This window comes from Gigantopelta aegis, chromosome 12, assembly GCF_016097555.1.
Source record: "Gigantopelta aegis isolate Gae_Host chromosome 12, Gae_host_genome, whole genome shotgun sequence".
In the NCBI taxonomy this organism is placed as follows: domain Eukaryota; kingdom Metazoa; phylum Mollusca; class Gastropoda; order Neomphalida; family Peltospiridae; genus Gigantopelta; species Gigantopelta aegis.
This window is the reverse complement of record NC_054710.1, coordinates 29,246,958-29,265,176: the sequence shown is the minus strand read 5'-3', so window position 1 is coordinate 29,265,176 and position 18,219 is coordinate 29,246,958. Positions and strand designations below refer to the sequence as shown.

The following is an 18,219-nucleotide window of genomic DNA, read 5'->3' as shown; positions in this document are numbered from 1 at the left end:
ATGCTTATAGTTATACTATGTACATTGTAACCAGCACTTGATCATAATACCCGACAGGGGCTGATTTTCCACACGCTAATTTCGTACCCTGCTGTGACGTAGATTAAACTTGGCGATTACGTCATTAACTTGCAGGAGATCAACAAGAAAGGTGACACAGGTTTGCTTCTTAGAATTATGTTTAATTTATTGTTTTCTTGGTGAAAAGCACAGACCTACGACGAAATGCACTTGGGGATGAAATATTCATATTCGTGCAAATATTGTACCAATTTTCTTATGACACAAGGTAGATACCTTTTAGTGCTGCCGGTAGGCCTAACACTCAAATATCCTAAACTATTGAAATCCGTCCCCCATCGAATTCAGTCCCATTTCACTTCCACACCATTTCTAATCACACTGCGCAAGCACGAACTTTAATTCTACTGCAAATAGCATGTATCAATTAACCAAGCCTCGATCGATCAAAATGAAAAAAATGAGGGTGGAATAAGTTTCTAAAGTGTGTTTGTCCCTTGTACAGTAGCGGTAATACTATTATTGCATACAGAAACCATTTCCAAAGTTTATAATAGATTAAAATCTGTATAAACGAAGAGACTAGACTTGACAGATCGCTAATGACTGTCGTCTACATTTTATAATTGTGCATAGGCCTAAATGTACTGCTAGAAACTTAAAGGAAATTCTCTTCTTAACCGTTTATGGAGTTTTAGACTATTACCTACTCAGTTGCAACCCCCCCCCCCCCCCCCCTCCCAAACAAAAAACCCTTAGCTACGGCCCAGAGGGGTCGGTGCGTAGCCCATAGTGGATCAGCAGAGACCACCAATTTTTCAGATAGTCCAATCCGGAGTCCCAACATTGGTTGAGATATATCAAAATGTTCGTCTTGGGGTCAGCATTCAGGATGGTATAAGATGTAGTTTTTCACCAGATATGTGTGTCCTGCTTATTCACAATGGAGACTGTTCAAAGCAACACAATTATACTTTTTGTCGTACAAGCTCCAACTAATGTCATACTCAGCACAAAGTACTGTTTTGACAGTATCGATGTTGTTTCCAAAGTTAGCAGTGTAACCTGGAAGGAGTGGTGGTTCTCCGGGGAAGTGTCAAGGGTTACAGCATCTCATGAATAAAAACCTTGCAACACTGGCATGCTTACCAGCATGACCCATTAAGAAGTATATTTGCTACAAAGTACATGTATCACTGCACCTTGTTGGATCAGAACAAGGGCATTGGCATCAGAACAGAACATTGCTCTATTGTCAGCAGCCCTCATAGAAGCATCAATGGTATACATTATGATTCTCTTAGGACTCTCCTCAAGATTAGACTGCATATATGGAATGTCAGGAACACATGTTGCCTTTTGTTGGTGTTAACATGAACAGGCTTAACTAATAAATAATGTCTGGTTCTGTTGTACAAAGTAAAGGACTTTGTAAGACTGGCTTCATTTTAACAGTTGCTGAGAAATCGTTTCCAGTTTGCTGGAATGCAAATCTTGTTACACAAGATGCCTGTTCTCGGTTTCTTTCCCTTGATTCTGCCAGACACCACACGTATTTGGTGAACAGGGTTACTGCTTTTAAAAGTGAGCAGTGAGCACTGCATTTTATAAGGTTGAAAAACCTTTTGGCCACTTGTTGGAATGGCTCTGATGTGACAATGTACGGAGGAGTATTCATCATTTGAATACATACAGGCATGTCTGTCAGACATAGCGAAGTTTTAGTTAGTTTTAGTGTCGGACATTGATAGAAATCAAAGATGCCAACTCAACAGAATCAATGCATCATTCTACTAAAAGTACATGAAGGAACTTTGACTAACCAATGTCTCTTCATAACCAGAAACATGTTTGAAATCTAGATTAACAAAAATACTTCCTTCATTAACCCTTTATCTTCTATAGGCACTTTAGTTTCGGTGTCGGATGGAAATTATAGTTTGGTGTCAGATGGAAATAAAATTCCATACATTTCGTCAGCATAATTTTAATACCCAAATATATATTTCAAGTGCTTTCTTTATCATTATACTTCATTAAGAAATGGCATTCATGACTCTTAAAGGGGCATTCCTGAATTATACAGACATTTAAGCATAATATGAGGCTACGTTCCGACCTTGCGATTACTGAAATGCATGTGCCGTTAATTATTACATGTAAACATCATTCGATCATGCCAACCAATTTCACATTTGATCGTAAACCTAGTTTTGCAAGTGTACGTAATATGTACGATATTCAGAGAAAATTTGCTAAAGTACTTTGTAAAAAAAAAAAAACCCACCCCATTAATAATAAAAAAATATCTTTCAGAATACGAAGAAATTCATATTTATGAATGTCCCGAGTTGACGGAGATTTGGTGACATCATGGATCAGCATATCATTGTGAAGTTCGTTTACGGCACTCTCTGCATTCTTTGTATAGGAACTAGGATCCACGCATGTAAATATATAGAGAATGAATTATTAGTCAATGGCGTAGGTTATATATATTATATATATATATATATATATATATATATATATATATATATATATATATATATATATATATATATATATCTATTATACATATATAATATATATATTATATATAAATATATTTTATATATATATGTTTATTTACATAGATCAATATATCCAGGGAAATATAATCTGTATGACACACGTGTAATAATTATTTCACTTGCACATAACGTGTGACGTCATTTTGGGAAGCGACGTCAAAACATAAATGGCTTCCCAAGTCTTAGCTCTGTCATTTCTTTATTATCCATATTATTATTGATAATAGTGAGCTCCATGGTCTAGTGGATAAGCTGCTGGACAATCAAGCTGACGACAGTGGTTCAAATCCCGTCAAAGCTGGCTGACACATTTTTCTCATCTATCACCCTCTGCCAATCATTCTCATTATCTTAATATAAAAAAAACCTTTCTAATTTCTCCCACGATTTCAATCTGTTTCGACCCTTTCTGTCAGTCTCCTCCAACTCTGTCTTCTGAGCTGTCCACACCATCGCCTACTTGTCTCAACTTCCTCCACGAGTGCAGTCTCTGTGTATTTCCCTGCACCCACCTGACATCCTCGTCCTCTGCCGCTAACAAAGCTGGTCTGACCCACGGCACTAACTAACGACCGCCGGTAGTAGGGGTGCATAGTAGGTGGTTACAAATGCCTCTTAACAATGCCATAAGTAACTACTAAACACTCCCCAAAGTGGTCAGACTAAGCCCACAGCTAAAAGCTGATGGGGAATGGCAGGTGTGTGGCACAGATAGCCACAAGAGACAAGCACCTATCGCGGTTGGAGAGGCAAGGACTGGGATGTGGAGGTGGACAGCGAAAGAAGTTGAAAGATAGGAGGAGTTGCCAGATCGGGAAGAAATGAGATGGAATTCAAAGAAGAGAAAGCAAAGGGGGCAGTGGGATAAAAAAGAGAGAAAAGTTATTGATAACATTTTTTTGTGAATAACAAAGACCATGTCAAAAATATGGTTATGATTGGGAAAGCCCCATTATATTATGATGTCGCGGTCGTATTGGTTATATTTCCCTGTATATATTGAACTATATGGATAATATATATATATACATGTATGTGTGTGTGTGTGTGTGTGTATGTGTGTGTGTGTGTGTGTGTGTGTGTGTTGGTGTGTGTGTGTAAAACACTACCACCAACAGTTCACTTGTTTAATAACATGTTTTGGCATTTTCGCCTTTTTCAAATTAACAATAACATGACGTCACGTCATTCTGACGTCACTGAGACAAATAGATTAATTATACATGCCCATTTAATATCATTATGTTCAGGATCTCTGTAGTAGATACAAAAGTAGTATAAAATTAACAGGTTAATGCATTAAAACATTGCCGTGAGAACAAACATTAGACCACTAACTGAATATATTGAAATTTTAAAGTACAAAGTCACATTTCAAGTAGGAAATGATAATAATAATTGCGCATTAACAACCCCTAAGAAAATGTCCACTTCAATTGCATATTTTAAACTATTTTGTTAAATTACTATAAAGACGAGATTATTGAATTATCTAACATTGTATTAACAATATATGTAAATTTCTTTATGAATGAATGAATGAATGAATGAATGAATTTTTAACGACACCCCAGCACGAATTTCTTTATGCTGCTACAGTTAAGCGTAGACATTTACTGTAACTATACTCTACTGTGTCCCCCACTAGAATCAATCGTCCTATACATATATCTCTACATGCATGTACAAACAGTATTTACTATTGTGTCATATAATTTTAGCTTCAGTCTAAACCCCAATCGGATTAAAATCGGCTCCACTCGACCTATACTATATAGCCTGTAGCTTCAGTCTTAACCCCAATCGGATTAAAATCACCTCCACTCGGTCTATACTATAGCCTGTAGCTTCAGTCTTAACCCCAATCTGATTAAAATCAGCCCCACTGGGTCTACACTATAGCCTGTAGCTTGAGTCTAAACCCCAATCTGATTAAAGTCACCTCCACTGGGTCTACACTATAGCCTGTAGCTTCAGTCTAAACCCCAATCTGATTAAAGTCACCTCCACTGGGTCTACACTATAGCCTGTAGCTTCAGTCTAAACCACAATCTGATTAAAATCAGCTCCACTCGGTCTATACTATAGTCTGTAGCTTCAGTCTAAACCCCAATCTGATTAAAATCAGCTCCACTGGGTCTACACTATAGCCTGTAGCTTCAGTCTAAACTCCAATCTGATTAAAGTCAGCTCCACTGGGTCTACACTATAGCCTGTAGCTTCAGTCTAAACCCCAATCTGATTAAAATCACCTCCACTCGGTCTATACTATAGCCTGTAGCTTCAGTCTAAACCCCAATGTGATTAAAATCACCTCCACTCGGTCTACACTATAGCCTGTAGCTTCAGTCTAAACCCCAATGTGATTAAAATCACCTCCACTCGGTCTACACTATAGCCTGTAGCTTCAGTCTAAACCACAATCTGATTAAAGTCACCTCCACTGGGTCTACACTATAGCCTGTAGCTTCAGTCTAAACTCCAATCTGATTAAAGTCAGCTCCACTGGGTCTACACTATAGCCTGTAGCTTCAGTCTAAACTCCAATCTGATTAAAGTCAGCTCCACTGGGTCTACACTATAGCCTGTAGCTTCAGTCTAAACCCCAATCTGATTAAAGTCAGCTCCACTGGGTCTACACTATAGCCTGTAGCTTCAGTCTAAACTCCAATCTGATTAAAGTCAGCTCCACTGGGTCTACACTATAGCCTGTAGCTTCAGTCTAAACCCCAATCTGATTAAAGTCACCTCCACTGGGTCTACACTATAGCCTGTAGCTTCAGTCTTAACCCCAATCTGATTAAAGTCAGCTCCACTGGGTCTACACTATAGCCTGTAGCTTCAGTCTAAACCACAATCTGATTAAAATCACCTCCACTCGGTCTATACTATAGCCTGTAGCTTCAGTCTAAACCCCAATGTGATTAAAATCACCTCCACTCGGTCTACACTATAGCCTGTAGCTTCAGTCTAAACCCCAATGTGATTAAAATCACCTCCACTCGGTCTACACTATAGCCTGTAGCTTCAGTCTAAACCACAATCTGATTAAAGTCACCTCCACTGGGTCTACACTATAGCCTGTAGCTTCAGTCTAAACTCCAATCTGATTAAAGTCAGCTCCACTGGGTCTACACTATAGCCTGTAGCTTCAGTCTAAACTCCAATCTGATTAAAGTCAGCTCCACTGGGTCTACACTATAGCCTGTAGCTTCAGTCTAAACCCCAATCTGATTAAAGTCAGCTCCACTGGGTCTACACTATAGCCTGTAGCTTCAGTCTAAACTCCAATCTGATTAAAGTCAGCTCCACTGGGTCTACACTATAGCCTGTAGCTTCAGTCTAAACCCCAATCTGATTAAAGTCACCTCCACTGGGTCTACACTATAGCCTGTAGCTTCAGTCTTAACCCCAATCTGATTAAAGTCAGCTCCACTGGGTCTACACTATAGCCTGTAGCTTCAGTCTAAACCACAATCTGATTAAAATCACCTCCACTCGGTCTATACTATAGCCTGTAGCTTCAGTCTAAACCCCAATGTGATTAAAATCACCTCCACTCGGTCTACACTATAGCCTGTAGCTTCAGTCTAAACCACAATCTGATTAAAGTCACCTCCACTGGGTCTACACTATAGCCTGTAGCTTCAGTCTAAACTCCAATCTGATTAAAGTCAGCTCCACTGGGTCTACACTATAGCCTGTAGCTTCAGTCTAAACCCCAATCTGATTAAAGTCACCTCCACTGGGTCTACACTATAGCCTGTAGCTTCAGTCTTAACCCCAATCTGATTAAAGTCAGCTCCACTGGGTCTACACTATAGCCTGTAGCTTCAGTCAAAACTCCAATGTGATTAAAATCACCTCCACTGGGTCTACACTATAGCCTGTAGCTTCAGTCTAAACTCCAATCTGATTAAAGTCAGCTCCACTCGGTCTATACTATAGCCTGTAGCTTCAGTCTTAACCCCAATCTGATTAAAGTCACCTCCACTGGGTCTACACTATAGCCTGTAGCTTCAGTCTTAACCCCAATCTGATTAAAGTCACCTCCACTGGGTCTACACTATAGCCTGTAGCTTCAGTCTAAACCCCAATCTGATTAAAGTCACCTCCACTGGGTCTACACTATAGCCTGTAGCTTCAGTCTAAACCCCAATCTGATTAAAGTCACCTCCACTGGGTCTACACTATAGCCTGTAGCTTCAGTCTAAACCCCAATCTGATTAAAGTCACCTCCACTGGGTCTACACTATAGCCTGTAGCTTCAGTCTAAACCCCAATCTGATTAAAGTCACCTCCACTGGGTCTACACTATAGCCTGTAGCTTCAGTCTAAACCCCAATCTGATTAAAGTCACCTCCACTGGGTCTACACTATAGCCTGTAGCTTCAGTCTAAACCCCAATCTGATTAAAGTCACCTCCACTGGGTCTACACTATAGCCTGTAGCTTCAGTCTAAACCACAATCTGATTAAAATCACCTCCACTCGGTCTATACTATAGCCTGTAGCTTCAGTCTAAACTCCAATGTGATTAAAATCACCTCCACTGGGTCTACACTATAGCCTGTAGCTTCAGTCTAAACCCCAATCTGATTAAAGTCACCTCCACTGGGTCTACACTATAGCCTGTAGCTTCAGTCTAAACCCCAATCTGATTAAAGTCAGCTCCACTGGGTCTACACTATAGCCTGTAGCTTCAGTCTAAACCCCAATCTGATTAAAATCAGCTACACTGGGTCTACACTATAGCCTGTAGCTTCAGTCTAAACTCCAATCTGATTAAAGTCACCTCCACTGGGTCTACACTATAGCCTGTAGCTTCAGTCTAAACTCCAATCTGATTAAAGTCAGCTCCACTGGGTCTACACTATAGCCTGTAGCTTCAGCCTAAACTCCAATTTGATTAAAATTAGACTGCAGTGCAAAACGTAGCCCAATGGTAAAGTGCTCGCCTGATGTGAAATCAATCAAAGATCGATCCCCGTCGGTGGGTCCATTGAGCTATTTCTCGTCCCAGCCAGTGCATCACGACTGGTAAATCAAAAGCCGTGGTATGTGCTATCCTGTCTGTTTATGATGGTGCATATGAAATATCCTTTGCAACTAAATGGAAACAAAATGGGGGGGGGGGGGGTATCCTCTCTAAGACTATATGTCAAAATTACCAAATGTTTGACATCCATTAGCCGATGATTAATAAATCAATTTGCTCTAGTTGTGCCGTTAAACAAAACACATTTTTAACTAATGGGAAAAAAATGTACCGTGTTTCCTCTCTATGACTCAAAATTACCAAATGTTTGACATTCATTAGCCGATGACTAATAAATCAATGCGTTCTAGTGGTATCGTTAAACAAAACAAAACAAATTAATCAGATTGCCTAAAGACCGACACGGGTTTCCGTTTCAGTGTTCGAACTGTCCATACGAGGGAGAAACCTCGTGGCGTTCGTAAACAACACACTGAAGTGCGTCACTACGCATGATCAGGGTTACCCGGAAGTGACGTGGTCTCGCGACGACCAACCCGTTCCCGTCAGCGCCATCCGACAGAAGAAGTTCAATAGGGGAGGCAACTTCACCGTCATATCGAGGTACACGTTCGTGGCGACCATCAACATGAACCGACAACCACCGATATTGTTCTACTGCAAGGCATCTTTTAACGGAAAAGCTAAGAATTCCTACTTCGCAGTAGATATTTTTGGTAAGTATGTACTTTGTAAAGGCTAGGGTGTGCGTGTGCGCGCGTGTGTGTGTGTGTGTGTAACCATATGGGGTTTTATTGTTTTAATGATTTTAGTATGCACAAAACACATGCACCTAAACCTTTGGCTAGGAGCTGTAGGGACATGCATTTACCTGTCTAAACCTCTGACCTCTGACCTCTGACCAGGGACAGTGACGATCAACCAATAAACTGGCCAGCTGTGTTTGACCCAGTTGGTGGCTATTCATTGTCACTCACCTGACATTCTTTCACCTGTCACGAACTGCACAAGTTAGGCACTCTCGATCTGAATTTAACCTATACTGGGATAATTGACGTTTTGACAGTTTTGATGATGTTACCGCCCTAAAGCCCACAGCTGAAGGGGTTGACTGACTATATATCAAAACTCATCGGAATAAAAAACCCTATCAAACCATCTTCACCGAGTCCAGTTGTCTGTTCGGGGGAAGTAACATGATTGTGTATGTGTGCGTGTGTATGTGTGTGTGTGCGTGCGTTTGTGTGTGTGTGTGTGCGTGTGACAAAATTCTAAAAAAGGGGGCAATTGAACTTTATCGAATTCAAATGAGCCGAGCTCACAATGGGACTCGAGATCTGTAGGAGTGGGGCGCAGGGCTCTAAAAATTTCGAGAACGGTCGTTTCGTTCGCGCGTTGCGTTGCGCAAATCTAATTTTGCATAACACATTTTTTGTGGGGTTTTTTTCGCAAAATTTTGAGCATCATTTACATGGATATAACGGGTTACACGAAAAGAAAATGGGTTACATGGGTTTATTTCTTCGTAACCGATAAATGCAGAGTTTCATTTCTCAGAGACCTGGGGTGGGAGGTATTTAGTTGGTGGGTGAATGGTCTCCGACAATGATGCTCAGTGCAAGGATTTCAGGGCAATTTGGTGTTTAATATTGTGGATGATGAATTTAAAAAAACACAAAACGGGGGGGGGGGGGGGGGGAGGGGGGGCATTAAAGAGGGCACTTCAAATGAATGAGAATGGGAGCAGTCACGGGACCCCTCGGACCTCCTCTGGATCTGCCAATCACAAGCCATAGGATTACAAATTTTATGGGAATCACTTTTTCAGTTCTGTGATTTGCAATCATCAGAATTCTTGTAGGGCTTTAGAGATCTCACTAATTTGGCGCAACAGATTTTTTCACTCACCTTGTCCACTGGACTGAGTTAGCCAGCTTTTGCATGGGGATTGATTATAAGACTCCATTGTATTGAGATCCTATGGGATAGAAAAAGTACACCCGAGGTGATGGGAAGTTTCGTCAACGAGGTTGTGTTTGTTTGTTAAATTATATTATATATTAAAGGGACATTCCCGAGTTTGCTGCATTGTAAGATGTTTCAGACTAAAATATTTCTACTATTAAACTTACATATTAAATTAAAAAAATTGTTTAGAATATCAATGTCTGTATATTCAATGTGTTTCTGGTCGTCTTAATATTTGTAAGAAGCCCAAACTGGATTTTGTCTTCAAATAATTTCGTACATACGAATCTTTTTATTTTTTTTAGAAATAAAATGAAATTTAACCTAGTACCTAGTACCTAGTACAAATATTAGAACGACCAGAAACACGTTTAATATACAGCAACATCCCTGATTAAAACATACCTGCTGTTTGTTATATTATTATTATTATTATTATTATTATTATTATTATTATATGATTTGATGCTGTTGAACCTTGTTTTGACAAGCCTCATTTCTGTAATTTTACAACAATACCCACTTTAGGATTCTTTTGTCTTCTTTCATTTGTTATAACTATCTTTTTAAGGATTTTTTCTTTCTTTCTTTTTCTTCTGTTATCACTAGTGGTAGATCAAAGGTCGTGGGATGATGCATATAAAATATTCCTTAAATTGCTACCAATGGAAACATGTAGCGGGTCTCCTCTCTAAGACGATTTCCGACGCCATATAACCGTAAATAAAATGTGTTGAGTGCGTCATTAAATAAAACATTTCCTTCCTTCTCTAAGACGATATGACAAAATAACCAAATGTATAACATCCAATATCCGATGATTACTGCGCTCTAGACTAGTGGTGTCGTTCAACAAAAACCAAAAAAAATTAAAAAATCTTCTTTCTTCTTCTTCCTTATATTTTTTTGTCAAACGGTGCTTTGAGAGAATTAATATTGATTTGCCTCAATGGGTTTAAGAGCATTTAGTTCTTGTTTCAGGCAGTACTGTCGTAGCCATGAATGTATATGGGGTGGGGGTGGGGGAAGGGCAACCCACACTATGCATGTATGATTTTTGTAAAATTTAATACAGTAAAAAATAAATAAAAAGGTTTGATTGGGTGGGGTGGGGTGGGGGTGGGGGTGGGGGTGGGGTGGGGGTCAATGCCCCTCCTCTTCACGCCATTGTCAGGCAGTTATTTAAATTTTTAAAAACCCCAAAACACACACACCAACAACACAAGAAAACCCCCAACTAACTTTAAAAACGTTTTTCTTTTTTTTTCTTTCTTCTCATTATATCAGTGCCCCCAAGCCCGCCTAAGCTGACGATACCTCAAGGTGTACTCAAGGAAGGGGACTCAGTGAAATTCGTGTGCGAGTCGAATGTCGGAATGCCAGCAGCCGAACTTCACTGGCGGTTAGCTTGGACGGAGTTGACAGGAAACAGCAGCGAGACGCAGGGCGAGCACTTGACGTACAACGCGACCAACTCACTGGGCCGTACCCTCACTGCCGCGGACCACGGCAAAACGCTGTCGTGCGTGTGGAACTGGGTGTTTCTCGACACCCAGACCGCAGATGTGACCCTACGCGTGATGTGTGAGTATCACAGACGCTTTGCGGTTGTTGTTATTGCTTTGCTTTGCTTTGCGGTTGCTGATTCAGACACGGAGGGGGGGGGGGGGGGGGGGGGGGGGGGGGGGGGGGGGGGGAGAGGGATCCAGGAATTCGTAAAGGCAGGGGGGGGGGGGGGGGACTTTCCGTTTTTGAGGAGCTATAGATCGCTGATTCAGGCATTGGTGGGGGTCAGGAATTTGTAAAGGGGGTACTTTCCGTTTTTTGAGGGGCTATAGACCGCTGATTGAGACATGGAGTGGCGGGGGATCCAGGAATTTGTAAAGGGGGGACTTTCCGTTTTTGAGGAGCTATAGACGACTGATTCAGGCACGGACGTACGAGGGGGGCTTTCCGTTTTTGAGGGGCTTGAGCGCCGATTCAGGCACAGAGTCTGATTTTGGATTTTGTAAACGATGTGTGTGTGTGTGTGTGTGTGTGTGTGTGTGTGTGTGTATAAATTCTAAGGACAGTGACGCGCTTTCTGGTCAATTTACTTATATCAAAGGCCGTGGTATGTGCTATCCCTTGATGCACATGGAAAAATGTAGCGGGTTTCCTCTAAGATTGTGTTAAAATTACCAAATATTTGACATCCAATAGCCGATGATTAACCCCCTATTGTTAGAATTTGTTTTCAATTATGAAATTCGATCTGCAAAAGGTATGCTACATTATTGTACCTCTACTGCAATGAATAGTATTCATAATCCACTTGTAACAATTGTAAATAATGTTGAGTGCATAAATTGTGTTAATTACGAATCAATTCATTTGAAAATTGATATTTTACAATCGATTCACTGGTATGAACGTAATGCCTATCTGTATTGACATCAACTTTTAGCGATGGGTGTTGGTAAAACGCGAACCGGACCAGATCGCTTGATAAACTGAATTTATCCTTTAAAACAAAGTATAAAACGAATATAGTGGCCTTAAAACCAGAAAATGACGAACCACACATGCGCGGTACGATACTTTTTGCAAACACATGCGCCTGAACGCAGTTAGAAACGTTGCGCTATTTTCTGTTTACTGAAGGGTGCTTTACTTTTGTTTACTAGAATGTATTTGTTTTACGTCCACATTGTTGATTTTTTTTTAAGTTAAAGATTGCAATCTATTTTGTTTCACGTATCGTAACTGAAAAATATAGAATAGCATTTCCGAAAATATCCTATTCGTGTTTTTGTCGTTAGGTGAACGCAGTTTGGGACGTTGATGATACTATAACTTATTTATTTCAGTGCCAATTGTTTTCTAAATTGCACACAATTTCTTTTTTTTAAATTTCTTCTTACGTTAAATTAAACTAAAATTATTTACAAAAGAAACAAACAAAACGACGCCCATGAAGGATGGGAAGGACCATACATGTAGGTAGTTATGGGTTTGAAATAATTTGAAACTGGACACAGCATTTCATGCACTTTGACGAATTCCATACCCTCTGGCAGAAAGAAACCCTGATTATATACTACATCTTCTTTTTTTTTAATTGTAATTTTTTTTTTAATGTTCCTAAACCTCGATTTACATACACAACGATCACTGTGCACAACTGCTAAAAGATGTCATCATCTTGGAATGCACTTTGACAAATTCCACATCCTCTGGCAAAAACTCAGATTATATACTACATATTTTAATGGTTTTTTTCTTAAATTTAATTTTAAAGATGTTCCTAAACCTCGATTCACATACACAACGATCACTGTGCCGAACCGAAGAGATCCGATCACCTTGGAGTGCTTCGTAGACTCGTTCCCAAACGTGAGCGCCTACAGTTGGCGCCATGACGAGGAGACTCTGCACGAGACGAGGAGGGTGTTGGAGGTACTTCCCTCCGACGAAGACGACGCACCGTTCCTCGGCAACTACACGTGCGAGGCTCGGAACACCCTCGGGACATGCCATCCCATCACGTTCTATCTGATAGAGAACAAGAAGAAAGAAAAACAAGAAATAGAATACCAAGACGCATATGAAAGAATAATTGAAATTAAAAAAATAGAGGAAATCAAAAGTAAGTATTGAACATGAATAAAGATACCGTTCTAAGAGAAAATGAAATAAAAAAAGAAGAAAAACAAATAGGAGAGAATGAAATTGAAATTGAAAAGGAAATTAAAAATAAGTTTTTAACATGATTAGAGATACCCTTCATAGAAAGAAAATGGATGAAAAAAAAAATCAAAAAAAAAAAAAAAAAACAAACCCCCACAAATCCCCCCAAAAACAACAACAAAAAACAACAACAAAAACAACAACAACAAAAAACCCACAAAAAACCTCCAGAGAGAACGAAAGAGAAATTGAAAATAAATGGAAATGAAAAGTAATGTTTGAACATGATTAAAGATACCTTTCATAGAAAAAAAAAAAAAAAAAAAAAAAAAAAAAAAAAAAAAAAAGAAAAAAACAAAACAAAACAAAAAGAAAGAGAAATTGAAAATGAAAAGAAATGAAACGTTTTGAACATGATTAAAGATACCGTTCATAAAGAAGGAAGAAAAACAAAGCCCAAGAGAAAACGAAAAAGGAATTGAAAATAGAAAGGAAATGAAAAAATAAATTTCAAAACATGATTAAAGATACCGTTCATAGAAAAAACAAATGGACGAAAAAAACTAAAAACAAACCCCAAGAGAAAACGAAAGAGAAATTGAAAATAAAATGGAAATGAAAAGTAAGTTTTAAACATGATTAAAGATACCGTTCATAGAAAAAAAAAAAACCAAAAAAAAAAAAAACCAAGAGAAAACGAAAGAGAAATTGAAAATAAAATGGAAATTAAAAATAAGTTTCAAAACATGAATAAAGATACCGTTCATAGAAAAGAGAAGAAACACAGGGACAAAAAACAAACAAGAGAAAGAGATATTGAAAATAAAAAGGATATGACAATTAAGTTTTGAACACGATTAAAAGATACTGTTCATGGGGAAAAAAAAGTTTAAAAAGAAATAAAAAGAAAGAAGAGAAAACGAAACAGAAATTGAAAATAGAAAAGAAATGAAAAGTACGTTTTGAACATGATTAAAGATACCGTTAACGTAGAAACGAGAAACGAAGCAGAAATTTACACTAAAAAGGAAATTAAAAGTAAGTTTTGAACATGATTAAACTATACCGTTAAAGACGGGTGCCAACGGTGGGGCATGCCATCAAAGCTGTACTTATTCCAATGATCTCTGTCCGGTGCCCGTTTTGATTGAGTAAACTAGTTTGGGAGTGGCTCCTCGGGAGTGGATGTTCTCGTATAGACAAGGCACTAAATAGAGATTTAAGGAATCGATCACTATTTTGTGCAGAGATACGGCCTTGATGACGTACTACGGTTTTGCTGTTCAGATTGCTTTTCTGACAATTTAAATTGCATTTTAAATACATTTTCTCGTTTAGAATATCAGTTCATTTCAACTTTTTTACTGTTTATAATCCAACTAAGGTTCAAGCACCCTGTCCTGAGCACACACCTCAGCTATTGGGTCTGTCCAGGACAGAGGGTTAGTTGTTACTGAGAGAGAGAGAGAGAGAGAGAGAGAGAGAGAGAGAGAGAGAGAGAGAGAGAGAGAGAGAGAGAGAGAGAGAGAGAGAGAGAGAGAGAGAGAGAGAGAGAGAGAGAGAGAGAGAGAGAGAGATATATATGGGGGTGTGTGTGTGTGTGTAGTGGTCAGTACCCATTGAATCATTAAAACTCGCCTTCGGTGGAAGCCGGTACAGGATTGCGAACCCAGTACCTACTAGCCTTATGTCCAATGGCTTAACCACGACACCGCCAAGGTTATCAGTGTTTCTGATTTTCGAAATATTTGTAGTAGCTCAGACATTCTTATTTAAAAGTGACAGAAAACCCCGACTGACTTAACCAGGTCACTTATACCCACATTGGTTATAATCTGATTGGATAAGTATTAATATTGTGATGTCTGTCTAACTTCTGATTGGTTGACTATTAATATTGTGATATCTGTCTACATTCTGATTGGTTGACTATTAATATTGTGATGGCTGTCTACATTCTGATTGGTTGACTATTAATATTGTGATGGCTGTTCTTAAATAGCATACACACCAACTAGCTGTCTAGAGTGTCCAGCCAGTACAGCACGACTGGTTTATCAAAGGCCGTGGTATGTGCTGTCCTGTCTGTGGGATGAAAGATCCCCTGCTACTAATGGATAAAATGTAGCGGGTTTCCTCTCTAAATCTATGTACAAATTACCAAATGTTTGACATCCAAAAGCCGATAATAATTAATGTGCTCTAGTGGTGTCGTTAAACAAGAACAAACTTTAAGCTGTCTAAAGTGATAAGAACCATACTCTTACTTAATCCTTCAATACCATCAGTAATAGTATACACTCAGGGCGGGTCCAAGATGTTTTAATAGAGGGGACCCAAAAGCTATTGTTGCTTTTGAACACATAATTTACACGTCCTTGACAGGTGGTCGGGATAAGTCAATCTGATTAAAATTAGCTCTACTGGTCTCACCAGTAGATCTAACAGCATTGCTTCCAGGTGACATTTCATCTATAAATAACAATTTAAATATCGATCAATTACACTTCGCCTTTTATAGCGTTATTCGGGAGCATACAAATTCTAAAAATATCGGGCGAGACTATTTATGCAGTAGGCGAACTTGTTGGTATATTTCAACATTAAAAACACAGGGGGAAAAGTGCAGTAATAAACTCTGGATTGTATACTAGTATAAACAAATTTTATGGCTATACCATCACGGGTTTTTTTCCGTCTTGAAACGAATTTTATATAAAATTTTATATTGAAATTAGTTTCCGGCATACTTTGTAATTCACCCGAATCATTTCGGCATAATCCTGAATGTTTTCAAATTCTTTTCAAATCACTGGCATGGTTTTGCAAGTAAGGTTTTGATTGGTGGAATGGAAGGTCAACTGGACATGAGCTCCAACGGGCTGCTGTTAGATCCACATGTAATAGTGGAGCTAATTTTAATTAGATTGGGGAAAAGTTTGCATTTTAAACAACAACAACAACAACAACAACAACAACAATAATAATAATACATGTAATAATAATAATACCAATAATAATAATAATAATAACAATAATAATAATAATACGTGTTTTAATTTTTTATTTATTTATAAATTCTGTTTTTGCAGAAAAGGTGTTAACAAAACGCGACAAAGAGGATTATTTGTGGGCTATTTCTCTGGTAGTGATTCCCGGAGTGGTAGTTACTATTTTTGGTGTTTGGTGGGTGAAGCAGGGAAGAATGGGTAAGTATGCCTATTCATTTTCTTTCATCTATTCTGAGTGGGGCGGTGGGTGAATCAGGGAAGAATGGGTAAGTATGCCTATTCATTTTCTTTCATCTATTCTGAGTGGGGCGGTGGGTGAATCAGGGAAGAATGGGTAAGTATGCCTATTCATTTTCTTTCATCTATTCTGAGTGGGGCGGTGGGTGAATCAGGGAAGAATGGGTAAGTATTGCTATTCATTTTCTTTCATCTATTCTGAGTGGGGCGGTGGGTGAATCAGGGAAGAATGGGTAAGTATGCCTATTCATTTTCTTTCATCTATTCTGAGTGGGGCGGTGGGTGAAGCAGGGAAGAATGGGTAAGTATTGCTATTCATTTTCTTTCATCTATTCTGAGTGGGGCGGTGGGTGAAGCAGGGAAGAATGGGTAAGTATGCCTATCCTACTGGTATATCAACTGTCGTGGTATGTACTATCCTGTCTGGGATGGTGCATATAAAATATCCCTTGCTACTAATGGGGAAATGTATCGGGTTTCCTCTCTAAGATTATATATATAAAATTTACTAAATGGTTAACATCCAATAGCCGATGATTAATAAATCAATGTGCTCTAGTGGTGTTGTGAAACAAGACAAACTTTAACTTTTCATCTATTCTGAAGGTCAAAACGAGAAATTGTCTAAATGGGCCCACCGACGGGGATCGATCTTAGATCGATCGCGCATTAGGCGAACGCTTTATCACTGGGGTATGTCCCTCCCACAAAAACCCCCAACACAACCCCCCCCCCAAAAAAAACCCCCAACAAAACAACACCCAACAACAACAACAACAAAACCCCGCCCCCTAAAAAACAAAACACGAACATCTTTTTGGTGACTAAATTACTATGTAAAAGATACAAGGTTTGTCAATCGCCATTTTGGAGCGATTTTCTTATTTCTCAAATCTCTACCCCCCTCCCTTTTTTTTTTCTTTTTTTTTAGACACCAAATTTTAGAAATAAAACCCTGATCTCTTTGTTCTTCTTTCAGAATATCAAAATCGGAAAAAGCGAAATGCGGAGGTAATTCCAAAGTAAGAAAGGAACAACCTACAACACTTGCCTACTGGGTTTGCTCTGTGGATATAGTGAGACTCACGAAGGACCTAATTCACACATACAATGTATGATACATGTATATGTCTTCTAAAAATCTGTTGAATTTCGAGCTTCAGATGTATACTTTAGTAAACGTTTAAAACGAGCTCTTTGAAGTTTCAGATATCTGCATAATGAGAACAGCTTAATTCAACGAGTTTCGGATTGAGGTATCCGTTGTAAAACGTTTAATTTAAAGAGACATTCCCGAGTTTGCTGCAATTTTTAAGATGTTATCGACTAACAGAGACTTTTTGACGACTGTAATTACATATCAAATATGTTTCCGCATAAAATATTAGTGGCTGTATATTAAACTTGTTTCTGGTCATTCTAATATTTGTACTAGGTTAAATTTCATTTTATTTCATAAAAATGTTTTTTTCGTACGTACGAAATTATTTGAAGACAAAACCCAGTTTGGGCTTCTTACAAAAATTAAGACGATCAGAAACACATTGAATATACAAACACTGATATGCTAGACAAGAAAATATATGTAATATGTAAGTTTAATCGTAGAAATATTTTATTAGTCAGAAACATCTTACAATGCAGCAAACTCGGGAATGTCCCTTTAAATAGTTTTGGATATATATGCATTGTAAAAACAGCCGACTTGTGAGCGTTTAAGTATATGCTTTTTAAAAAGATCG

At 38.7% G+C, this 18,219-nt stretch overlaps 1 protein-coding gene across 3 annotated transcripts; it reads left to right on the top strand.

Moving 5' to 3' along the window:
• The first annotated feature begins 123 nt into the window (after positions 1–123).
• LOC121386511 (cell adhesion molecule 3-like) lies at positions 124–17,872 on the top strand. 3 transcript variants are annotated; one of them, XM_041517435.1, is made up of 7 exons: positions 124–160; positions 2,338–2,470; positions 8,012–8,308; positions 10,848–11,144; positions 12,841–13,192; positions 16,322–16,438; positions 17,457–17,872. In XM_041517435.1, exons 2-7 carry the CDS (start codon positions 2,395–2,397, stop codon positions 17,593–17,595), a joined length of 1,278 nt encoding a protein of 425 aa, XP_041373369.1. In that variant the 5' UTR covers positions 124–160; positions 2,338–2,394; the 3' UTR covers positions 17,596–17,872. The 3 variants fall into 3 exon arrangements, with proteins under 3 accessions (XP_041373369.1, XP_041373370.1, XP_041373368.1); XM_041517436.1 differs by having other exon boundaries at positions 147–289; positions 12,841–13,188; XM_041517434.1 differs by having other exon boundaries at positions 147–289.
• Positions 17,873–18,219: the final 347 nt, after the last annotated feature.

Excerpts from the sequence above, each read along its gene's own strand:
- LOC121386511 (XM_041517435.1), top strand. The coding sequence starts at position 2,395 with ATGGATCAGCATATCATTGTGAAGTTCGTTTACGGCACTCTCTGCATT. Across the intron at positions 11,145-12,840 it reads TGTGACCCTACGCGTGATGT|ATGTTCCTAAACCTCGATTC; the intron begins GTGAGTATCACA and ends TTAATTTTAAAG. Across the intron at positions 13,193-16,321 it reads ATAGAGGAAATCAAAAGTAA|AAAAGGTGTTAACAAAACGC; the intron begins GTATTGAACATG and ends CTGTTTTTGCAG.